This window comes from Leucopleurus acutus, assembly GCF_964270905.1.
Source record: "Leucopleurus acutus genome assembly, chromosome: 7".
Classification (NCBI taxonomy): domain Eukaryota; kingdom Metazoa; phylum Chordata; class Mammalia; order Artiodactyla; family Delphinidae; genus Leucopleurus; species Leucopleurus acutus.
The window spans coordinates 22,149,810-22,162,648 of record NC_139150.1 but is presented as its reverse complement, the minus strand read 5'-3'; the positions used below and the strand labels follow the sequence as shown (position 1 = coordinate 22,162,648).

The window sequence follows — 12,839 nt, the reverse complement described above, 5'->3', positions numbered from 1 at the left end:
CCATGGAGGGGAAAAGGATACCTAGAATGAAGACTACTATTCCCAGCCTCACCTGCAGCCAGGTGTGGCCACCCAGCTAAGCACTGGCCAGTGGGATAGAAGTGAAAGGGCCCTGTAGCAGCTTCCAGGAACTCTCCTTAAGAGAGAACTGACATACCTACTTTGATCCTTCATCCTTTCTTCATCTCCTCTGCCATCACCCACCTGGAATGCAGATACACGGTGGACCGTGAAGACAATGGCCACACCCCAGGGAAGGCAGAGCCGGGAGCTGCAAAGAGCCAGACTCCCTAAACTCTCCTGTGAGAGACTAATGTCTACCTTGTGTGAAGCCATGGTATTTGGGGATTTTTCTGCTATTTGCAGCTACATGAGTCCTCCTAAAATATGCAAACAGGACACAGGAAAATCTCTTCCTTCTTTCTTTTTTTTAAATTTTTTTATTTTTTTAAAGTATAAAGCAGACCTGAAAGGATATGGCGATCATTACCTTCTTGATGAGAGGTATGACAATGTCAGCAAACTCCTGGAATCTGTCTTCTTTGGTGGCCTTTAAGACATCCCCTGCACAGCTGATTGCTGCAATCTTGTATTTGGGATTCTCTTTACAACACTCCTTCAGAACAGCCTGGAGGATTTCACTGGTGCCAGGCTGACTGGGCACAGGCTTCTCCAGCTCTGCACTGCAGGATCCATACAAAAGCATCACAACAGTTAATAAAGGCTGCAGTTTTCAGGTGCAGTGTAAGAAATGGCATCTTCACTGAAGGAACATTTACCTGCAAGCTGTCACCACACAGGCAATGGCTTTCAACAGTTCTTCCTAAAGGGTTGAAAGATGAGGAAATACTATTAAGCAAACGTGTCATTTACATACGCTGTACATGACTATAATTACCTCATAAATTTTTAAAAATTATGACAACAAAAATTAACCAGAGTCACCATATCTTTGACACACTTAACTGTTTAACAAGCACATCCACAGAGTTTTACTCCAAACCACGGAAGCAGGATAACTGTCTTCCTCACCATTTCATAAAGCCTAGAGAACCAACTTGTCCAAGGTCACAGAGGCAGAAGCATCAACAATGGAATCAGAACTGTGTCGACTCCTAGACCCGTACTTCATCTACAGCTCTGTACTGGCCACTACTGCGTACTTCATCTACAGCTCTGTACTGGCCACTACTGGCTTCTACCACGTCAACCAGACTGTGTATGATGCCACAGTCTCGCGCTCCCCACTGAGTAGTCACTGTGTATAACCTACCATCACCCTTGTATAAAAAATGACTTTTACTAATTCAGAGGCCCCAGAGATGGGCATCCTCAGCCCGGGGTTTAGATACAGCTTGCCTTGCTACTCAATTTCACATATGCCCAAATTCTGATCTGTTCATGAGGTCAACAGGGACAAAAGGGTGACCACTTGGCTTAAGACTTCTCTTGGAAAGCTGAACATGATAAATAAAAACCAACCTCCAGCATTACTGTGCAGTATTCAAGGACACGTGGGTTATACTTTCATGAAATATCACATTTAATCAGGCAAAGTTTACCCAAAGCTTCCCAACTGCCTAGGAAATCTGGTTTACAACAACAACCCATCTGATGTCCCACAAAACAACATTCTAATTTTTATAGAAAATGAAAGATGAAGTCATAATCCTTTAAGGATACCTTAAATTTAACTGGGCATGAATGGTTCCTTTACCTTTCCTGCCCATGTTCGTCCAGCTAGGCCTTGCAGTAATGCGGTCAGTATCATTCCCAGATACGGAGGTACCAGGGAGCTGGTTTGTTTTGCAATTGATGCCATGGCAATTGCACCCTGGGCTTTCATTTTCCAGGACTGAGACTGTAAAGCCTTCTGGGTGATAGTAATCAACTCCTGCAGGTATAACCGAATGCCACCAAAGGAACCTAAAGCAAAATTAAAAGCAACTCTTAAGTGACCAAAAAAAAAAATATATATATATATATATGTGTGTGTGTGTGTGTGTGTGTGTGTGTCTGTGTATATATATATGTGTGTGTGTGTATATGTGTGTATATATATATATGTAAACTAACTGATTTTTCTTTTCTAAGTCTGGAATAAAAGTCAGTGACCATCAATCTAAAGCAGTGACTCTCAATGGTTACATCACATCACTCTCTGAAAGGGAGAGAAAGTGGGTGGTGGTGTGAGAAATCTTGACAACAGCAGGACGTTATGAACTTGGATATGTCCACGGGAGGGCTCTCGTCCATTAACGTGTGTCAAGATGAAGAGCAGAGTGGAGAAGCACTACTCTAAAATAATACTCAAGGCAACACGAAAATCACTCTCAACTGAAATAAGCAAAGCCCTGCGTCGCTTGGGCAGTTTCTATTCTCTCACATGGGCAGCAATGAGGGAGGAAAGAAAAGAGATCTGAGCGCCAACCTGAGAACTTGGAAATGTGGATGGGCTGAGAACCCAATGGGACACACATTGTTAAGGTCCGGGAAAGTAACTACAGAAGTTTATGAATAAAAAAATATGAGTTAAACTTTTCAACTGTGGTTCTTAAGAAACAGGTTTAATTCACAGGCACTGTTTACTAACCAGGTACATTTTCCTGCCATACTTCAGTCCATAAATTACATTCTTCTTTTTCTGCTTTCTCCTCATCAGCAATTTCATGCATGCCTAGGAATGCCAAAGGCAGAACTTCTTTGGCATGGTTCTTCAGTACATCAGGGCTGTACCGTCCAATAGCATGAACAGTCAGAGCACAAGAGGTCTTGTAGATGGGTTCTAAAGAGAAGCAGAAAAAAACAATCTTTATGACACTCACTGTGTTTAGGGTGACTGATCAAAACAGACCACTGCTCTGGGCTTCCCTGGTGGCGCAGTGGTTGAGAGTCCGCCTGCCGATGCAGGGGACACGGGTTTGTGCCCCAGTCCGGGAAGGTCCCACATGCCGCGGAGCGGCTGGGCCCGTGAGCCATGGCCGCTGAGCCTGCGCGTCCGGAGCCTGTGCTCCGCAAAGGGAGAGGCCACAACAGTGAGAGGCCCGTGTACCACAAAAAAAACAAACAAAACAAAACGAAAAACAGACTACTGCTCGACTTGTACCACAGCAAAACAAACCAGTAAAATCAATCAGAAATGTTCCTAGCAAACCACATAAAATCAGAAAGGGTAAGATCTGATTTGTATTGTTTCATTAGGTTGTTTACATCTAACTTAACAATAATTTAAGTAGGAAGAAAAATGGTACCTTCTTTCTCCATATACCAGCCATTGAGTTTCTGCAGGAGTTTCTCTGTGCTGCTATCCCGTGACGTCTGGAAGAGAAACAATCCTGGTCAGTTCTTCATAATTATCAAAGTATACTTACTTAACTAAGTAAGAAATTCAACTCACCCGAACTAAATGGCCCATGGCAAATGCACAGGATTTCTGAATTACACCGTTCCGATCTGTCAGGCCACTAAGCAAAGCACTCATGAGTTTACCTAGTGGAAACAAAGAAGAAAAATCTGATACTTGGCTGACCAAATGCTCTGCTCTGTTCGTAGGACCAAAACAAACTTAACCCTATAATTAATATCTGATTTATTCCATAGTAGTCTAGAACCCTTGCATGTTACATTTGTATATCCATTTGCTCTTCTTTGCCTGGTATAAAATTAAAAATTAACCTGTTATTAATTAATTAATCTAGACTATTATGGGGACAGTTGCAAAAAACAAGAGTTAGGTACATAAAGTTCATCAGCCCCATCTCGAAGCCAATTCAAGCAAAGAAAAATGCTGATGTAAAATTAAATATAAATGGTAATAAACCATTTATACAGTACAGAATGGCAGATACTCTCACCTCCTTATACCACCAAGAAATAAACACTTATAAAACAGTAAAAACTTGCTAAGCTTGATCATCCTGTACCTCTTGCAAACAGAGATAAAGGTAGAAGTGGGAGAGTTTGAGGGAAGAAAAAGTACACGATATCACAAGCATGTCTGAATGATCGCTGTTTTTCCTTTTAAAACCTTGTCACACAAGACATGGCCATACAAAAACATCACCCCAGTGGTTTTGACAAACTCACCTGAGTAAGGTGTTAGGTCCTGGGGACACTGAGTGGTTAATGACACAATGACACTGGCACAGCCTCCCTACAGGGTTACAAAGGCAAAGGTCTAAATTTGATGGTCACAATGTTCTATCAAGCCCTTGGTTTTAGGAGTCAAAGATTTAAAGAAATACACAAAGCCTTACAGCCCCTCCAAGATTCTATCTAGAAAGAGTAAAACTCTTATTTTAAATTATTAACACAAAGATTTCCTTCAAGACTTCCTGCAGAGGTCTTGCTGCAAGTATACACTGCTCTCATACATTGCAAGTGAGAAGGAGACTCGTACAATCTTTTGGGAGGGCAACATGTCATCCTGTCCATCCTTGTTCTAATATTTCCCGTTCTAGGAATCTAACCAAAGGAAGCAGCTTCAGATGTGTCCAAAACCATTCATCACAGCGCTTTGTTTAGTATCAAAAAAGCTGAAAACAAATCAGGTATTCCTTGATGGGTTAAAATAAATGATATTTCAGCCACATGAGAGAGTATATGGCCATTAGAGAGGACATCGTAGAAGACACATGCACAGAAAGAGACCAGAAGGAAACATTTTGAAATATCAACAGCAATTAACCTATGGGTGGTAAACTTACAGACAACTTCTAACTTTCTCCTGATCTATAAATGCTAAAATTTTAAAATACAAGTAAATGTTAATTTTGTCAGGAGAAATAAACGTGAGTTGTTTGTTTTCAAAGTGTAGGGTGTGGGATCTGATCCTTGAAAAGTCTTGGAAAGGAAGACATTTTTCCATCTAAATACCTACTGATTCCTCTGTGAAAAATACTAATCACCACCTTAAGCAACCATGACTTGGTAACTGGATGAGCATTTCCACTAATAACTGATTATGAACGAGGACCCAGAAGGCATGTACCTGGCAACCAGGGGACAGAAATGATTCCACTAAAAAAGTAAGACAATGTTTACTGAATATAAGTCACATGTTTTATATTCTGAATGAGTTACATGTTTTAAGTTATTAGTGCAGTCATAGAAACAAAATAGTTAACATAAAATAAAGTCAGGTTTTAAGAAAAAAAAATGAATTTCACACATGACGGCTGTTCTATTTTTGTGGCCCAAACGAATGAAGATGCAAATTCCTCTTATGAAAAATACACTTGCTTACCTTAGTTCCAAGACCTACACCACTTCTGATCAGTTCACATAACCTAGGAACTAGCTCACCCAGCACCGACACATCAAGATACTGCAGGCACTTTTGGAAGAGAATAAATATAAAAAGTTAACCTTAGCAAATAATTAAGTCAGTACCGCATCTTCAATTAATAACTGCCCACGTCAACTATGTACCCAACTGGTTTTGACATGAAGTGCAAAAACCACTGGTTTGATTTTGCTCCAATTTCAATGTTAAAATCATTATACTACAAACAAGAAAACCATTCATCAGTGGATCAACATTAAAAACAAAACAAAAATAATAAAAAACATTGATTTATAAAGGAGAAAATAAATAATGAGTACCCAAGAAGAGAGGATCTCTCTGGGCCTACTTCTTCTTTAACAATCCATGTTTAGTGTAAAAGACCTAGATTAAAACTGACCTTCTTCCGTGGTCCTGCCCTATCAAGCCACCTTATTAAAAGTTGACTTCGTAGCTGAATTTGCTATACTGTATATTTTTGAAAATATAATGACATATATTCTATTACTGATGAGCATATCTATAAGGTGCTTGCTAACTATTCCTATTTCTTTAAGCTTTCTTTTGCCCTCATAATCCAACGAAGACATCCTTAGACCAAATTTTGGTAATAGTTCCCCAGTAAGCACTAAAAAAATTCCTTCTTCTCTTGTCTAGACCTGTGATCTGCCCATCAAAACAATTTCCAGTAGCTCACAAGCTCTCATTTAACCACTCCAGGGCATGCACAGCAGAGTCAGCTTTTGTGACCTTAGAGACTCTTTAACCCATGATTCCAGAAACACTGGAATTTCGAAACTTGGTGCCAAGCAGCTCTTTTCTGCAAATCCCCTTCCTTTAACTGAACAACCTACCAACATTGCTCAGTTCTCTCTCCCTACCTTTTATGCTTCCTACTTCACTAACACCTCCAGCTTACAGCTTCCTAGGTCCTCCCAGAAACAATGCTCAGGCAGACACAAGTATCCGAACTTTCTAAATAGGCAGGCCAAAAGATATAGATATAGATTTATAGGCAGACCTTTTAATATATTGTTCTCCTGTGTAACACAAATCTGGACTAATGCAATCTAGGACTGGGGAAAGTATTCCATTTAGTAATACAGGAAAAGAAAAAAGAACTCTACTAAGAAAAATCTAGAGTCACAACAGCTGCCTTGACTCATCCCTTAAACCTCTACTTCATTTAATGTAACCTGAAGACTTTGAACAATTACACTCTAAGGTAAGCAAACGTAAATGTTCTCATTACGTGAGGCACTTACCATGTTGATTGTTTCCATCATGGGAGAGGATTTGGCAGCACTGAGTCGGGCACTATCCATCGCAGCCTGAGAACACAAATGCAAGCACATTCAATCAATTAAGAAGAACCTCCAGGGACTTCCCTGTCAGCCCAGTGGTTAGGACTCTGGGGTTTTCACTGCTGAGGGCATGGGTTTGATCCCTGGTCAGGGAACTAGGATCCCACAAGCTGCACACGGCACAGCCAAAATAAAAGAAGAACCTCCACACACTCAAACTGGGCTTTACTGACAAATTAAGGAATATTTTAAAAAATAATATATAGATACAACAAATTCAAACACAAGTCTAAATAATTTCTTTTGTTCTACGCTCAACCATATATATGTAGAGGCAGCATCTCACCGTAAGTGAGAAATGCAGACAACAGTTAGAAATTAACTGCAGTTAGAAAATAACATAGTATGGCTCTGAGCAAGTTATCCAGCCTTCTTGAGCCTCAGGTTCTCCCTCCATTAAATAAAGAAACAGACTAAATAATTTTCTATCTAATACACGATTTTTAATTTTATACATGTATTGTTTTAACTTTATAAAGGACCCTCCTATCTATTGATACAATAGCATTTTAATCAAATAACTATGGTACAGGAGAGGTTGACACTATCCAGACACAGTAAGTGAGAAAAATTAGGCATACAGAAGTGACTTGCCTAGGGCTGCAAAGTTTGGACTAGAATTTATGTTTCCTAATTCTCAACACCTAGTAGGTGAGAACCTAGGAAAGGCAAGATTACTGCTGAAAGAGGAAAGAATGATGACTGGAGAAGAAACAGCAATATCAGAGGCAAAGGGAAAACAGAGTAAGTGATTAGAATATAATAGTTTAGGTAAGTTAAAAACCAAATAGTGAACTGAGAGAAAACTTTTACAATCATATAACAGGAGTTTGACAGTTCTAATAAAGACAAGTGTAAAAACATAAACAAGTGAAAAACAGACATAGAGTAGAAACATACAACTCACAGAAGAAATATTTATAAATGGATAACATAATACGAAAAGACAATGGACAACACTAATAATAGGAAACTAAATTAGAATAATGAGATTCTTGCTTATCAGACTGGTATTATTCAATGCTGGCAAAGATGTGGAGAAAACAGAACATTCATAACTTTTGATGCCACAAAATCTCTCACACAAAAGTTCAAAATAATCTCACTGTAGAATACTCTGCATGCACTAAAAAGAATGAAATAGATCCATATATACACGTGGTATTTTGTTAAAAACAAAAATCAAGTTGCAGAACAATATTCGCAGTCTGATTCTATTTTAAAATTAGTATGTTTGTTTGATTTTGAAGCCTATGACTACAAAAGAATTTGAAAAAAGACCCAGGAACTGCTGACAGTGAGTACTCCTCAGGAAATGATACAGCAGAGGGGACTCCTAGGGGATTACTTTCTACTCTTCTGTGTTGTTTTAACTTTTCACAATAAATGTTTCATCTGTAATTAAAAAAACAGAACAAAACAAAACTCTAATCAGAGACTAGGGAACTAGAGTATACCTAAAAAGCAGAATAATTCTGGACTATGCAAAAGTCTAGCTACAAATCCTCTTGATTTGCAAAGCAGGAATGGTCCATAGGAGGACTCTGAGGCTGTAGACCCAACCCCTAGAAAATAAACGAACATGTACAAAAAACCGTGTTAAATAAATGTATTGATGTATTTTTTTGGACGGAAGTGTCATTTTTCATTCACTTCACATAACAGTGTATGAGCCCTCTCCGGCCCCGCTAAAGAAACACTGCATGTGGTTATAGAAGTTGAGCTGTTTCAAGAGTGGTGAAAGTATCATGTGAGTCATGGAGTTTGTCTAAGGACCCTGGAAGGCCTGTTGAGTATCTTAACAGGACTCTCCCTTCATGATAATTACCAATATGGCTGTGTTGTCAACTCACCTTTTCTTGGTCTGTAGCCCGGAGACTCAAATAATTGAGAACTTGAGGCTCCAAGACACTTAAGGATTCTAGCAGAGCTGGGATGAGTTTTGGTGCATGTGGTTTCAACATGGCTCCTGCACTTTTGCTGATCTTCACGAGGGTGTTAATGCTACAGACACACAAAACACAACTCCTGAGTCCTTTTAACAAAGCAAGAAGCCCTACAGGTCTAATCATGAGGAGTTTCTGCACTTTATTGCATTAAGGAACATACTCCCTTGGGTACAGAGCCTGGTCTTAGCTCTGTGTTGGGTTTTTTTTTGGTTTTTGTTTTTACTTTTTATTACAGAAATGTTCACACATATATGAAAGTAAAGAGAATCATAAATGCAATTCCGTATGCTCTCCACCCAGTTCAACAAGCAGCAACCTTTGGCCAGTTTTGTCTCACTTAGGCATCCACCATACATACAGACCATTCATATACTTTTCCCCCTGCCACTGTAGTGTGAAGCGTATTCCCTAACTAAATTTCTACATGTATCATGAAGAGACCCAGATTTTTTATCATAATCAAAATACCATTTCACACCTAAAAAATATTAAGAATTTCTTTCATATCATCTAATATCCAAATTTCCTGATTGCTTCACAAGTGTCCGTAAGAGTTGGTTTGCTGAAATCAAATCCAGAGTCCATCTACACATTGCAATTTACTGCATTTCTTGAATCTTTTTCAACAGTGCTCTCTCCGTCCTCTTTTTTTTAAGCTATTGATTTGTATTCTGATGGTGTCACTTAAGAGGTTCCTCTGTAGCTTATACAGATCTGCAGGCTAAAATCAAGTTCAGTTCAATTTTTTTTAAAACAAGAATCTTTCACGGGTGGTCTTCACATGTCCTGTCTCATCACATCAAGATGCTTATGTTTTTTTGTGCTGTTGAATGAACAGCAGGTTCAAGTTTGGTCAGCACGAACCAACCATCCATTATAATGCTCCTCCAGTCAGCCTCTACCAGTGGACTCAGGAGCCACTTATGATCACTACCTGGAGTATCTTAGTGAGGAGAGCAAAATGGTGATACCCTAATTTTATCATTCCTTTGCATTTGTTAGGTGAATCCTTCTGAGAAGAGCTTTCCCATAGCAACTATTTAGTTACCATGAAATAGTGTTGGTACTATTAATTTGAGCTAATTTCAAGAGTGAAATAAAAAATGGAACAGATGAAGTTCCCAGATAGCACTCTGGTTAAAAAAAAAAAAAAAAAAATCCTTCACTGCTGATTTTAACTTAAAAGAGCCATATATATCTAAATGTGTACTACTTGAATATTTCACAGGCGGTAAACAGTTTATTTTAAACATAATAATCTGTGAAACATTACTAAGTGGTATAACCAACAAGCAAGCTCTCAAGGACCTGAGGCATAGCAGAATAGGACGATGTGCCTGCTGGGGGCAGAGGCCAATGACAAGAAAATAACAAACACACTTTACTCAAGGTTGAGGCAGAGTGGCAGAAGGCTGGACAGAAGCAAAGCTCCCATGAGAATGTCTCTGCAAAAATGTTCTGACTCACCACTTCTCGCATTTGCTATTGGGTCACCCCACTGGATTCTCCTCAACTCATTTCTCCATTCTTTCAAGAATCTAACCTTCAAAGAAACCCAATTTCTACTGGGTGGCTAAGAACTAAGTAAATACAATGCATTCAATTTCATCAGCTGATTCAAACCTGAGGGCTCGAACTTCTGTCACAGGACTCATCACTCCTTTGTCCAGAAGGCAGGGCAGGAGGACAGCAATGGTTCTCTGGCCAGCGGCTCCTTTGGCAGGGTCACACATTTTCACACAAACCTCACATACGAAGAGCATGGAAATTAGTGAAACTGACCTCTCACCCAATAACGCATTCATCTGACAAAATACTTCCTACTTCCTATATCCATAGAAAAGGGTAAGTGACTCTACTTTCTACGATATCACAGGAAGAAAAAGAAGATCTCATGATCTGGGATTGAGTCCTATGTCTGCCAATAACTAAACAGAAAATTTGGTAATGCATTTTACTTTCTAAGCTTTGGTCTTCTAATTTGTGAAACAGAAAACAGTTGAAGATGAAACGAGAATATGTTTAGAAAGCACTCTGAAGAAGGCTTAAGGTATTATTATCAATAACTTTGGGTGGCAGCATAACACAGAGGTCAAGAACACAAATGTGGAATAAGAAACACTTGGATTTAAAACCTTCTAATACATTATAAGGCCCTGATATACCACGAAATCAAGTTCAAGTGGGGAACCAGTTTCAAAAAGGCTGCCAGGGCTTCCCTGGTGGCGCAGTGGTTGAGAGTCCGCCTGCCAATGCAGGGGACACGGGTTCGTGCCCCGGTCCGGGAAGATCCCACATGCCGCGGAGCGGCTGGGCCCGTGAGCCATTGCCGCTGAGCCTGCGCGTCCAGAGCCTGTGCTCCGCAACGGGAGAGGCCACGACAGTGAGAGGCCCGCGTACCGCAAAAGAAAAAAAAAGGTTGCCAACCTCATAAGTATGAAAGGCAGATTAACATATAAACATAGCAATAATAAAGAGAATAGATGTTGCTTGATCTAAATGTAATGTGTACTTCAGGGTCAAGAGAAAGTCCTATCTTATATAAAGGCCTAGGAAAGCTCTCCATTTAAAGAGCCCAGAGACACACTTTGTTAAAAATACTAGCATTCTAACGTAATAGCAACCAGTTTCCCATTCATTGTTAAGAAGTGGGCTGTAACATGAAGCCAGTTACACTGCAACTAAATGTCACTTAAAATGACAAAAAAATAAGTCATAATTTTCACTGTCACATAGAATCCTGCCCCACTTCACCCCCCAGTATAAGACTAGAGTTTTCACCTTGCTCAGCGTTTTCAGAGCTAGTTCTGCTGCTTTTCGTACAGATTCCTAAAAATGAGAAGAATATGACATTATACAACGTCAGAGTTTCCTTCTCATCTACCCCAAAATGTGTATTTAAACTGCCTCCAAATCTACACAAATTGGTGAAAAATCCTACTTTCATTACTAGGTAAAAAATGGTGTTTCACTAGGCTCTTTGCCCGTCAAGGAACATAATACTACCATTCCATACTACTGTTTTTTAAATTAGATTTTTGACCTTACAAAAATATGGATATTAAGTATAACAGTTTAGAAACTAAATGTATTATAAAAGCAAATATAGAGAGATCTATGTGAAGATTCTGAAAGACTTAAAAAAACCCTGACGAATAAAGCAAAAAACTGAAGTGCCTAATTTTAATGGTAAGATGGAAAAATTTTAAATTTAGACTGCCGAGGCAAAAGAGAAACTGGTCACGTTATTTGGGAATGACTGATCCAACTTACGAAGCTGATCTAAGTAGAGTTATTTTGGATTATTTCTAAACTGTTATTTGTTCCTCACAACAGCATCACAAGATCTCTACTAAAAGAAAATCAGGCAGTAGTTACCCTTTTTTCTTTTTATTTTTAAACTTTAATTAAATTTAGATCTAAAGATACCTAAACTTGCCACTTCACAGACACATCAAAACTGAAACTTTGGGGCTTCCCTGGTGGCGCAGTGGTTGAGAGTCCACCTGCCGATGCAGGGGACACGGGTTCGTGCCCCGGTCCGGGAAGACCCCACATGCCACAGAGTGGCTGGGCCCCTGAGCCATGGCTGCTGAGCCTGCGCGTCCGGAGCCTGTGCTCCGCAACGGAAGAGGCCACAGCAGTGAGAGGCCCGCGTACCGCAAAAAAACCCCAAAAAAACAAAAAAACAAAACTGAAACTTTGGAGGAAAATTCTGGTCTTTTAAAAAAAATTGTCTGGATATTGAATTTTGAAATATGTAACATACATATTTTAACAATTCCAATTTATGCTATTCTATAAATAAATGCAGATTTATGTATATAGTACCTTTATATCATCTTGTACTCTAAAGAGAGTTTCCCAAATTTCTGGAAGTTTATCAATGATGTCATCTAGGGGTCTTCCTCTCAATAAATCGTTCAGAGCTAAACAGCTGAAAATAAACAATTTGGTTTCAAATATATGATCAAGAAAGCTCAATATTTTACTATGAAACAGTCATATCAAACAAGAATATGGATTCTGACTATATTTCTAGTCTTAACCCCCTCACCCCAAAACGGCAATGACTACTCGCTTCTTGGTGCCTCAAATATACCACAGGCATATGGCATGTACACTCATCAAATGTCTATTTCCCACAACTATAATATAATCTCTTTAAGATGATACATCATTTTTTACTTACCAATATACCTCCAGGGCCTAGCACACTGCCAAGCATATAGCAGGCACTGA

At 39.3% G+C, this 12,839-nt stretch overlaps 1 protein-coding gene across 6 annotated transcripts in view; it reads right to left on the bottom strand.

The window, feature by feature from the left end:
* Window positions 1–12,839, bottom strand: part of ECPAS (Ecm29 proteasome adaptor and scaffold) — a 99,782-nt gene that overhangs the window by 7,954 nt on the left and 78,989 nt on the right. For all 6 annotated transcript variants that reach the window (XM_082842763.1, XM_082842764.1, XM_082842765.1 and 3 more), the window contains 13 exons: window positions 12,429–12,534; window positions 11,379–11,426; window positions 10,221–10,342; window positions 8,502–8,652; window positions 6,550–6,615; window positions 5,246–5,335; window positions 4,087–4,153; window positions 3,398–3,489; window positions 3,252–3,318; window positions 2,594–2,785; window positions 1,718–1,926; window positions 780–823; window positions 491–683 (listed from right to left, as the gene is read on the bottom strand). In XM_082842763.1, coding sequence (XP_082698889.1) covers window positions 491–683; window positions 780–823; window positions 1,718–1,926; window positions 2,594–2,785; window positions 3,252–3,318; window positions 3,398–3,489; window positions 4,087–4,153; window positions 5,246–5,335; window positions 6,550–6,615; window positions 8,502–8,652; window positions 10,221–10,342; window positions 11,379–11,426; window positions 12,429–12,534 — 1,447 coding nt within the window. The remainder of the gene's footprint in view (window positions 1–490; window positions 684–779; window positions 824–1,717; window positions 1,927–2,593; window positions 2,786–3,251; window positions 3,319–3,397; window positions 3,490–4,086; window positions 4,154–5,245; window positions 5,336–6,549; window positions 6,616–8,501; window positions 8,653–10,220; window positions 10,343–11,378; window positions 11,427–12,428; window positions 12,535–12,839) is intronic.